Here is a 12,578-nt window from a genome sequence, read left to right as displayed (position 1 = left end):
TCTTTGAGAAACTAGATTTCTTTTTCCTGTCCACTCTATGTGCTCTTTTCTTTTTTATTTGAGCCCATTTCTTTTTTATTTTACTTTAGTGTTTTTCCATAATGAAATAAAATTTGGATTATTTATAATAGTTGTGGAACATGATTGGTAGCTCAGAATCCTAATACCAAAAAATACTACCAAAATAAAAATTCCTTGGGCTATAAATATTTCTAGGTGATACTATTTAATCTTTGAATAGGAATATACTAGTTCCATAGAACTTGGGCAATCTCTCAGTGAAAGACCTGTCAGCCTTTCCCTCTAAAGGGCAATAATAAAAATACCTGATTATCTTCAGATATTATGGCTTCTCATGATTTGTTTCAAATCTTGATAGACTACCTCTTGATAAAGGCAGATAAATGTTAATGGCAGTTGGCTGTGATTTTATTAATTGGTTTCTGCCTACTTTGTAGACACCAGAGAACGTGTGTGTATGCGATAGTAAATGTGGTATTGGGAGGGAAAAGTAAGCAGTAAGTCAGATTGTCTATTCAGCAATCAGAGTAGAACCTCCATTAGAAAAGAATAAAAAAGGAACAGTGCAGCCTTCCTCCCAACCCCCCCACCCCCCCACACACACAAACACATATGTTGGCACTTTATCCTTGATAATACAAGGTGAGTACAAACTCTGTTACTAGAAGTGAAAAAAATGTCTGTGGAAAAGTCTTCATATATTAGTGTTGTGAAATAGTAGATTTTATTATGGTTCACATGTGTCAGCATATTAACAGTAAAAATCTTGGCTACAGAATCCATAAGAAAAAATTGCCATTAGGAATTTGTTATTCTTGTAACCCAGTTTTTAGACGTATCCTACATATTTAATGCTACAATATCTATTTAGGTAGTTTATAATGAAATTTAGAGTTTTAGAATTTTGTTATAATCATTCTAATTCCTTGAAGAATTAAATTATGTTCTTTATATTTAGAAAGAACTCAAAAATATTCATGTGGAATATGGAAACAGTAATTACTTTTTTTTAAAAAATCCTCACCCAAGTACATTTTTCCCATTGATTTTTTGGGGTTTTTTTATTTTTATTTTTTGAGAGAGAGAGGAGAGGGGAAGGATCAGGGAGAGAAAGAGAGACATCTATGTGAGAGAGACACATTGATTGGTTGCTTCCCACACCCGCCCCTCCTGGGTTTGGGAATTGAGCCTGCAACCGAGAGACAGTTTAACCACTGAGCCAAACCAGCCAGGCCAGTAATTACTTTTTAATTGGCGTTATAGTCTTTTCAGCACAATTTTAAAAAATTAATGTATCTTTTTCTAAAATAGATACAATCAGTCTGGTAGAGACTGGCTTTTGTTTCATATAATTCTATCCAGTCCATTCTCATTCTTTTACTGTAGAGATCTTTTTAACATGCACAAATATTTAATTGTGGCCTCCTACTTACCATTGTTCACTACAAAATAAGCCCTGTCCCTTCCCCTCTTTTTTGCCCCCTGCTGCTTCTCCCATCATGAAGCTTAGAGTTTGGGGAGAATACATACATTAATTATTAGTTGCACATGTGGGAGTCACTGCACTATAGTGGCTAAAGAGGAGGACTCGAACATTGTCTGGATTCACATCCCATCTCTGTCACTTATCAGATATGGAACCTTGGGCAATATACCCAACTATGCTGGTTCTCATCTAAAAATGAGGACTACATATGTAAATGCATATTCATGGTTTTATTTTCTGTGGTTTCAGTTACCTGCGGTCAACCATAGTCAAAAAACATTAAATGGAAAATTTCAGAAATAAGCAATTTATAAGTTTTAAGTTGCATGCTGTTTTGAGTAGCAAAATGAAATCTCAAGCTGTTTCATTCCATCCTTCCTGGGATGTGAATTATCCCTTTGTCCAGCATATCCACACTGTATACGCTACCCAACTGTTAGTCACTTAGTAGACATCATGGTTACCAGATCATTTATGAGAGAGAGGCGAGAGAGACAGACCACATTTACATAACCTTTATTACAGTATATTGTTTAATTCTGTTTTATTATGTTATTATTAATTTCTTACTGTGCCTAATTTATAAATTAAGTTTTATCATAAGTATGTATGTATAGGAACAAAACAGTGTGTATAAATTTGGGTACTGTCTAAGGTTTAGGTATCCATTGGGGGGTCTTGGAGCATATTCCCTGTGCATAAGGGGGGAAGGGCTACTGTACTAAGTAAGCGTTGAGGATTGCATATCAGTAAATACATTTTAAAACATTTAGGATATATTGCCTGGCACATAGTAAGTGATCAAGAAGAGTTATTTTTTTCAATGACTGTAAATAAGGGGTCCTAACTTAGTGTGAAAGTTTCAGAGAATGGGAGACAAAGCATTCTAAATAGAGGTATCAGGATTATGCAAAGGCCCTGAGGTGTAATGGAACTTGTGTTTCATTTTCTGAGGTGTGGCAGCAGTTTAGTGTGGCAGTAGACCTGTGGAGAGAGTTAAGGTCAAAGAGATTACCTAGGGCAGCGGTTCTCAACCTGTGGGTCTCGACCCCTTTGGGGGTCGAATGACCCTTTCACAGGGGTCGCCTAAGACCATCGGAAAATACATATATAATTACATATTGTTTTTGTGATTAATCACTATGCTTTAATTATGTTCAATTTGTAACAATGAAAATATATCCTGCATATCAGATATTTACATTACGATTCATAACAGTAGCAAAATTACAGTTATGAAGTAGCAACAAAAATAATTTTATGGTTGGGGGTTACCACAACATGAGGAACTGTATTAAAGGGTCGCGGCATTAGGAAGGTTGAGAACCACTGACCTAGGGCCTTTTGTAAGCAATATTACTGATTTGGCAAGCTGTTGAAGCATTCCAATCAGTAGGGCCATCACAGTTATTTTAAAAATTCACTTTGGCTGATATGGGAAAGTAGATTTAAGGGGAATAAGAATGGTTAAAAAAATGTTCAGAGGATATTGGAGATATGCTGGGAAGTGACAAAGATGGAAAGATAGGATGATTTCAATAAATATTTAGAGTTAGTCTGATCAGCGTGGAGTTTCACTTTTTGCAGATCACAAGGGTTACATATGGCATTTTTCAGAGATGAATAGGAACAACTAGGAATAACCCAAATTAAACTGAGGCATAAGGTTTGTGTTGGATTTTCAGATTATTGTTGTTGCAGAGTTGTTTTAAGGTCATGATCTCAGGAATCTTGGTCTGTATCCTGTAGGTGGGGGAAATTAACAAGACGTGAGAACAGGAAAGTGACAAAGTCAATGTAGTAGTTATTAATATGGCACAACAATAAAGTTAGTCAAGGGAAGTCTTGCTTAGTTCATCATCTAGATTTTTGTACCTGGTTTGTCTGCTAATACTCTTGCTCTCTTTTAACCTGGCAAAAGTTCGGCCTACTTTTCCTTACCCAGTTATCACTGTCCTTACAGACTTCTTCCATGTTGGCTATATTGAAAAGTTTTGTTGTTTCTTAGGCTTTCTCTCACTTCTGAGCACTTGTGCATGCTGTCTCATGCCAAAGTTAGCTCCCACTCCATGCACTTGTATTTCCTTTTTTATCAAGGTTTTGCTCACCAAAACATTACTTCTTTTGTAATAAAATCTTTTCGTCTGTTTCCCTCAAAGTTAGATATTCCCTTATTTGTGTTCCCAAAGCACTTGTATAGATTTTTATTTGTAATTGTTTATTTATAGGTCTGTCTCCCAACTAGACTGTGAGTTAAGACTGTTACCTATTAGTTTTTCTCTTCATCAGCACAATTTCTAGCATAATTCATATAGTAAATCCTCAGTATGTTTGTTGAAATATGAAGGAAGACCAGACGGAAGGCTAAAAAAATCTAGTCTAGAATTTAAACTAAGATGATAATAGGAAGAATGTCAAAAACAGATGTGAAAGCCACTCTAAAGAAAGAATAGAACGTGATGGATGTGCAGAACAAAGCAGGAAAAAGTAATCAGGAAATAAGTTTTAAATATTGCTGATTTAGTTTATTAAATTGTACTTCTGAGGTAGAAATGTTAGCAGCACTTTAAAATATGCTGCTAGAATCTTGAGTTAAGACTGAAGATAGATTTTGAAATCAAGCTACATTTGTTTGCTGTCAGGAAAAGGACCACTCCATCATGAGGTGTGTGTGTGTGTGTGTGTGTGTGTACACCTCTCTCTCTCTCTCCTCCCCCCTCCCCCCTCTCTCTCTTCCTCTTTGAAATCAATAAAAAAAAATATTTTTTTTAAAAAAAGGTAAAAAAAATATATCAAGTTTGTGGTTTTGCAAATTCTTTTTCTGAGATTATTTTGATTTACTGCATTGGCTTTGAAATACTGTATTTAAATGTTGAGAATGTCATAAGAATTTCTAGCTAGTCCAAGTTAAATAATGAAGTGTGTTCTCTCTCTCTCTCTCTCTCTCTCTCTCTCTGTTAGTTCCTGTGTAGTCAAAGGAAAGATAAAAATGTCAATTAAATGTTTTAGATCTGTGTTCCAGATGTCCTTAAGAAACATTGCTTTTGGGATATACATATTCCTGTTCTTTCTTGGTAAAATTCTTAATTTTTATTTCTCATTTGTTATAACATCTAGTATGAGAGTTGTGAGAAAAGATGGTTAACAAGATAGATATAAGCCCTTGATATGTTTGCTTGAAAAAAGCTGACAGATTATACATACCAAAGAGTATAACATATAACAGATTTTATATGTAGTAATGTAAAATGAAGTATGTTTATTTTTAAATTAATTTTTCAAATTTCCATTACCAAGTTGATTTTAATATAAATGGCATAACCAGTAATTTTAGTATATTTCAAGATAGTGTTGACATCTCTTTGAAATTGATAAAAATTGATATCTAGAATACTTTGATTTCTACTTACTCTCTTCCAGGAGGTAATGTTATCCTTTCATATTACTGTATATTCATCTGTTTATTCATATCAACTCTCCCTCAAAATATATCCTTTATCTAATCAATTCTACCACTGCCACTGCCCTCTGAGCCACCATCTCTTATCAACCTGTTTCCCTGCTTACATTCTTATCCCCTCTTTTGTTCAATTCTTACAGAGTAGCTTTCAGTCATTTAAGAACATTCATATGCCAAATTATGTCAACCTTAAACTGCCCCCAAACCATCTCTCTATCTCTTTTTAACCCTCACCTGAGGATGATTTTTATTGATGAGAGAGAGAGATCAGTTGGTTGCCTCCCATATATGCCCTGACCAGGAATCAAAACCAAAATCTTTTAGTGCGTGAAACAATGCTTCAATCAGCTGAGCCACCTGTTGAGGGCCCAAAACCCTCTCTTGACTTCCCACCTCACATAGAATAAAATCCAGTGTCCCTCAGGCCTGTCAGGCACAAAATGATCTGACCCTCATCAGTATATCTGACTTTATTTCCTATCATTTTCCACTAAGCTCATGCTGCTTTAGTCACAACACTGAGGATCTTGCTGTTTCCTCTTTATTGAATGCTCTTCCTATGGTTCTGCCTAGTTGGCTCCATTACTTCTCTGCTTGACTATCTTCCCAATTCCTCCCTTCCTGGTTATTATTCTAAAAACTTTCCTATTCCATTTCATTATTCTATATGGAATAAAGGACAGGCCATTTAAAAATAAATTAAACTAGCTTTTATGAAAATCTTACTATGTTGTCTTTTTCCTCCTTTCTTTTTGGTTTTGTCATGGATTAGGAAAGTCTTTGTTTCATCTCAGTGCACATCCCTGGACTTGGGCTTGAATTTGGAGAGCAGAGTATTATTACACTTTTACCTCTCTTTTTTTTTGCATAAGTCTCGTAGGAATAATTAGCATTTTCATTGATGTGTGATTTAGCACATAAAATAAATATGAATTTCTACACATTTGTGTTCTTTCTGGCACACAGGAACACACACGTACACTGAATCTGGGAAAATCTGGTATTGATGGAAGAGAAACATTTTCCTTTGTATGGGGCACTTCATATGTTTAGTTTTGCTTTCAAAACAGTAAAACCTTTGCACAATATTAGCATGAAGTTTTTTATTCTGTACAATTAACTTCAGTTTTGGAATTCTAGAAATCTGTAACTGGTTTTGAAGATAAATGTTATACAAAAATTGTCAAAGAGGAGTTTAATTTGTATCTATTTGAGTTAATTTATGTGTGTTAAATATGAAGAGAGATATGCTGGTACTCTCACATAATTTTATTGAATTCTATAAGTTCCATGCATTTTCTCATGTGTTCTTTCTTAGAAATAGAACTCAAATGTATCCTTAACTTTTACAAAACAAGCATTTAAAATCTCTCATGTAAAGTGCCTTAATTTGTAGATTATAAAGTGCTTTCCTTCTTGTTAGTGACTACTTAGGGGGATAGAGATAGGCATATGGGATCCTAATCCCTGAAATTACATTCAGAATTATGGAAGAGCTTTCATGAGATTAACCAAGGGAGTCCACTGCCCAAAGAAGATTAAGTATGTCCTAACAAATTAATAGGCCCTTTAAAAATAACTTTCTGTATTTCATACCTAAAGAGATTAATAGTCCAAAAACATATAGCAAAGCAGTGGTTAAGCTGTTTTTTACTATTGTTGATAGTTAATTAAATAGCTTTTTCTCAGACTTCAATAGGAAGAATAGTTAAATATTTGAGTTTTCTACCATTTTAACAGGGAACTTAAGATAAAAAAGCAATTATTAAATTGCATGGATGCTTTCAACAAACTTGCACATCAACTTGCATTTTTTTTAAAAAAATTTATTTTATTGATTTTTTACAGAGAGGAAGGGAGAGGAATAGAGAGTTAGAAACATCAATGAGAGAGAAACATGGATCAGCTGCCTCCTGCACACCCCCTACTGGGGATGTGCCCGCAATCAAGGTACATGCCCTTGACCGGAATTGAACCTGGGACCCTTCAGTCCGCAGGCCATCGCTCTATCCACTGAGCCAAACCGGTTAGGGCTCAACTTGCTTTTAAAGTCTGTACCATATTAGTTCACCATATCTACTGATAAATAATAGTAACTACAGTGTTTCATTTTGAAATGAGAACTGAAAGAAATTGTTCATTTCTTGTTTATAGTTGAAGAAAATACCTGTATTCATAATAAGTGTACAAGAAAAGTATCAAATTTGATGCTTTCCCCAAAAATTTTTATGGAAAGATGTGGTCACCATGTATTTAGTTCTTTATATATCTCTCCTATCGTGACATTGCAGTTTACACATTGATCTTAAATAACGTCAATTGATAGCTTTTGAAAATAAGTAAAAATTAGCATAGATTTAGCATATTTGAGCAAAATATTAGCATATTTTGGTTTGGCTTCAAAATTGCTAGTGTTGGATGTGGTAAAGACTTAAAAAGCAAAAGAGTAAGCACGTTATGTAATGGAGAATATAAATTTACACCAGGATGATGAATGAAAAAATTATCCTATAATATTATATGAGTGGGTCCTGTGGCTTCAGATAAAACTCCCTGTGTGCCATTAAATACTGACTCAGAAATTACTATATTTTAATAAGCTTATATTGTAAGTGAATATCATGTACTCTGGAAAACAGATAATTTAATCAGTAATTATAGTATTTACAAAGACACTACTACTGAAGATGCATGTGAAGATATTGAATACTTAAACCCAAACTTAATTTCAAAAAAATGTTTGCAGGAGAAAATTATACTTGGGGTTGCTTTCCCCCCCCCCCCCCCCCCCCAAGAATAAGTGACATTTATTTCTTTTAAGTGGAATTATTGTATAAGACAGGCTTTATATTTCTCCTCTTATTTTTATGGCCTGGATGTAAACATTAAGTACTATATTGTTATAGTGAGATTTATATATGTCTAACACAGTGGTTCCCAATCTTAGGTGGCCATGCCCCACCTAAGCATCTCTAAATCCTGATCCCCTCCCCCCCCGACATATAATTCTTATTATTCAAAAAATGAGCTCCTGTTCACATGGAGAAAGCCTAAAAAGCCATTAACTTGGTCTAAAGCTTCCAAAGACCGTAGCATCCATGAAAGAGAAAAATAACAGAATGAATGGACAATTGAAGTACTGAGGACGAAATCACTAAGAAATTGTTAAAAATAATAATATGAAGTGACATGAAAAAATAGCAAATAAAGTTTCAAAACATATAATAGAGAACTGAAATGCATATATATGTCAATATATATTTATATACTGTATATGAGGCCCCTAGAACCATAAGAAATGCAAAAAAATCACTGTTAACTCATTCTTGAATTGCCCCCCTTAAAAGTCGAATTGCCCCCCATAAACGTCAAATTTCCCCCCTCTGTGGGGCATGGGCCCCACGTTGGGAACCACTAGTCTAACATGTTCCAGAAGCCCTTAGTTGATCTGTTTCTTCATCTTAGCAATGCTCCCTTCATTTTCTGGTTCCACATAAGAATAAGGTAAAGTTTGACATTTTCCAAAATATTATTCTTGATAAAAGCAATATTTTTGTTTAGGTGACAAACAGCATGTTTGGTGCTTCAAGAAAGAAGTTTGTAGAGGGGGTCGACAGTGACTACCATGACGAAAATATGTACTACAGCCAGTCTTCTATGTTTCCACATCGGTCAGAAAAAGATGTAAGTTAATCAGTTACATTGTGTTTACTTAGTCTGTCTCTTTCTGGTTCCTGAAAAGCAGTATATGAACTTCAGTGTACCATCTTTGGTTGAATGACTATCTTTTAGGCACATTTCTAGGCCCAGTAATAAGTTACATTCTAATGGTAGACAAATGTTCTGATTCTCAAGTTGGGATATGGTAATGCTGTGGTAGGAAGTATTCAAAGACATGGGGTAAACATGGTATTGCTTTAAGATCAATTTTTTTTTTAATTTGTGAAGTGACTTGTGCTGAAACACATATATAGAATAGAAAGATTTGCACAGATTTCAACGTATAATGACAGGCCTCAATGAAACTTTACCTTTGCTTTGTAATCTAGCTATAACCCTAGGCCTCAGATAGAAACAGCTTTTTTCCATTGTTCAATTGTAGGGATGCAATAATAAAAAAAATTTTTGAAGAACTATATTCAAAATATGGAAGATTATATAGAGGTGTGAATTAAATGCTTTGGAAGGCTAATAGTTCAATATTCCCATTTGGAATGAAAGGATTTAGGACATAGCCAAGTCATAATTAGCCAATTGATAAAATATTTTAAATGAATTCAATTGTTATTTTCAAATTCTGGTAAACCACTTTAAATTATACACTGTATAGTAAATTTTCACTTAACCTCATCAATAGGTTCTTGGAAACTGCAACTTTAAACAACATGATTGATATGTGACAAAACCAATTTTACCATAGGTTAATTGACATAAACAAGAGTTAAGCTCCTATGGTATATTTGGTCACAAAAACATCATACTTCTAAAATCCCCAAAACTCATCTAATATTAAACATTGAAATAAACATGAGCTATATATATATATTTAAGAAATATTAATAAAAGCAATTAAGAGAATTATTTTCCAACCTGTTTATTCCAGCTCGATGTAAGGCAGGACCCAACCCTGGACAGGAAACCACTGTATGGTAGGGTTCCCTCATAAACACGCACATCCACACTCACTTAGACTGGGACACTTTTAACACGCCAGTGAATCTAATATCTTTGGGACATGGAAGAAAACCAGAGTACCTAGAGGAAACCACACAGACAGAGGGAGAATGTACAAACTCCATACAGTCAGTGGTCCCCACTGGGAATTGATTCCCCGTCACCAACATAATAATGAAACGACATAATAGGAGAACCTGCTGTATACTTAGGAAAACCAGTTGCGTTCTTCTACTTTGTACTTTTCTTTTTTCCTTTACGAACTTGCTGTTCCTAGTTTCTCTCTCTCTCTAATAATCTACTCTAGTTGTTAAGCTAATAAGATTCTTAGTGGTGTTTAAACAGTTATAAAATTCTAAGATATGTAACAAATTCTTTCCTTTTTTTTCATTAAAATTTATTCCTGCGTCTTTTAGAATTTCATAGTTTGGCTTAACTAGGTTAAGTTAGGATTTCAGTGGACTCTAAAGATCCCCCCTCCGCCCCCCGTTTTGGTGTTATTCCACTTTATTTGTATTTGGAAATTGTGTCATTTTAGCAACAAACTACCAGTTGCATTGTTAGGGTTCTTTTCAAGTTATGTGTATGGTGGTTTTCTTTATACTTAGTGTGCAATTTTATAACTCAGAATAATGTCATCTAATTTATTTTGTTATGTTAGTGCTCTAATTATTTGCTATAAATTATAATGGAATTATATTTTACATAAGTTGCTATATTTAAGTATTGATCTAGAGTTAAAGAATTTGGGATGTCTTTCTGGTAGCATCACTGCAGAAACTATAAAACTAATTCGTGTGTGTTACTGTGTAGCAAAAGTTAAGTTTGATGGAAAAGTGGCAGTGGAATGTTACTTATTGATGAAAAGCATTTATTTCAATTAGGAAGATATGAAACTTGCAAACTGATTCGGAAATAAGATATGTGAACAGAATGAATGCTAGAGATGTCTGTCTTCTAGAGAGTAAAGTTTTTTAGTCAGAATTATTTACATCCACTCTCATACTCACATATATTAGTTAGCATTCCAATGTAGTTGTCACAGAAATAACACAGAATGAATTGATTCATAAAACTTTTTAATTAATTAACAAGGTAATAAGACATAGGGATTAAGAATTTGCGCTCTAAAGCAGTAAAGGTATGTGTTTGGGTCTTGCCTTTGTCTATTAGCAAAAATTTCTCCAAGCATCAGTTTTCTCTCTGTAAAATGGGAATAATAATATATATGTAACTACTTATAAATTTTTGCTATTGCTGATACTTTTTAAATTATAAAATAGTACAGAAAATTTTAGAAAATATTCATGGGAGAAAATAAATTACCCATAGTATTGACAGTCGGGAATAATTTATTAATAAAATTGTAATTTTATACTTTATATATTTTTATTTTAAAAATGTTATTTAAATCTCTGGGATATACTGACATATTTTCTATTTGAAAGCTTATAGCAATTTTTGCTTTCATTAGCACTCTCTATGCCCTCAAGAATACCAGCTGTTACCTTTACATCTTTGCCAATAGACAAAAGAAATCTCCTGTTTTAATGTACAGTAAGACGTTGCTAAACTTATACACATGCACACACATAGAGTGATGTGTCTTTTCCATATAGTTATTGGCCATTTGTGTTTCTTTCTTTGTGGACTACCTGTTTTTGTGCTATTTTCTATTTCTCTATTGAGATGATGTCTTGTTTATTTGTTGGTATATTCTATATATAAGAGTAAGAAAATTGTCATTTGCCCGGCCGGACTGACACAGTGGTTGAGCATCGACCTAGGAACCAGGAGGTCAGGGTTCGATTCCCGGTCAGGGTACATGCCCGGGTTGTGGGCTCAATCCCCAGTGTGGGGTGTGCAGGAGGCAGCCGATCCATGATCCTCTCTCATCATGGATGTTTCTATCTCTCCCTCTCCCTTCCTCTCTAAAATCAATAAAAATATATTTTTTAAAAAAAGAAAATTGTCATTTGTTACAAATATTTTCTCAGTATTTTGCTTTGTTTATTTTATAGTTTTTTAAATACAAAATATTTTTCTTTTTTATTGAATTTGATTCATCAGTCTTTTATTGTTTTTTGTTTTTGAGATCATACTTAGACTTCTAGTACTTTTGTGCTTCATTCTTCACATATAACTTATGTTCATTAGAAATATATTTTGGTTTAAGGTATGCATTTTATAGTGCCAGATTCCCCCTTACTTTGAATATCCAGTTGTCCCTACACCATGTATAATTAGCTCACCAGTCAGAAAACTTTTCCATAAATGACCAGATAGGTTTTACATGCCAAGAGATTAACTAAATGATATTAAGTAGATATTTATATAACTTTTAAAAATATTTTTGAAAACATTCTTGGTTCTTGCATTCTGCAAGTATATGCAATATGATAGATTTAGCATATGCTATTTTTTTTCTGTACTTTATACCTTTTAATATGTAGGTTTTTATGGTGGTTATTTTTATTGTATTTTTCTGATTGGTTTTTACTGGTATATAGAATAGTTTGATTGTGTATATATTTATAACCTACTACCTTACAAAGTCTTTTATTAGTTTTTGTTGATTGGAAATGTGGACTCTGGAAATCCTCCTATAGGAATTTATATCTCAACCACATGATTTACTAGCTATGTGTAAATAATACTTGGGCAAGTTAGTCTCTGTGTCTCTGTTTTCTCATCTATAAACTAGAAATAGTATATGACTCATGAGTAGTTATAAGAATTGAATGAATAACTGTATGCAAAACTTTTAGAAGACAGGTAGTAAATATTAAATAAATTTGCCACTGAATAATATATATGAATAATATTGTTTGATTCTCTCGAGTTTTTTAGGTTTTATGTATCATCTGCAAATAATTATTATTTTTGTCTTTTATAAAACTTTTTAAGATAAAAAAATTTTAAATACTAAATAAATGA

General features: G+C 33.5%; 1 protein-coding gene across 9 annotated transcripts in view; it reads left to right on the top strand.

Annotated features, from left to right (window-relative positions):
• The window catches only part of CNOT2 (CCR4-NOT transcription complex subunit 2), a 135,861-nt gene that overhangs the window by 77,657 nt on the left and 45,626 nt on the right, over positions 1 to 12,578 (top strand). For 7 of the 9 annotated variants that reach the window (XM_070409735.1, XM_070409734.1, XM_070409740.1 and 4 more), the window contains one exon: positions 8,529 to 8,651. The exons of 1 other annotated variant lie outside the window; for it this stretch is intronic. In XM_070409735.1, the coding sequence (XP_070265836.1) occupies positions 8,529 to 8,651 (123 nt within the window). Of the gene's footprint in view, positions 1 to 8,528; positions 8,652 to 9,587; positions 9,617 to 12,578 lie in introns of those variants that run through there. One more of the 9 variants, XM_070409741.1, reaches the window with a different exon arrangement.

Source organism: Myotis yumanensis, unplaced genomic scaffold (assembly GCF_028538775.1).
Source record: "Myotis yumanensis isolate MYYU_CA2020_CCGP unplaced genomic scaffold, mMyoYum1.0.hap1 SCAF_3, whole genome shotgun sequence".
Lineage (NCBI taxonomy): Eukaryota > Metazoa > Chordata > Mammalia > Chiroptera > Vespertilionidae > Myotis > Myotis yumanensis.
The sequence above is the reverse complement of the archived record's forward strand: the minus strand, read 5'-3'. Positions and strand labels throughout refer to the sequence as shown.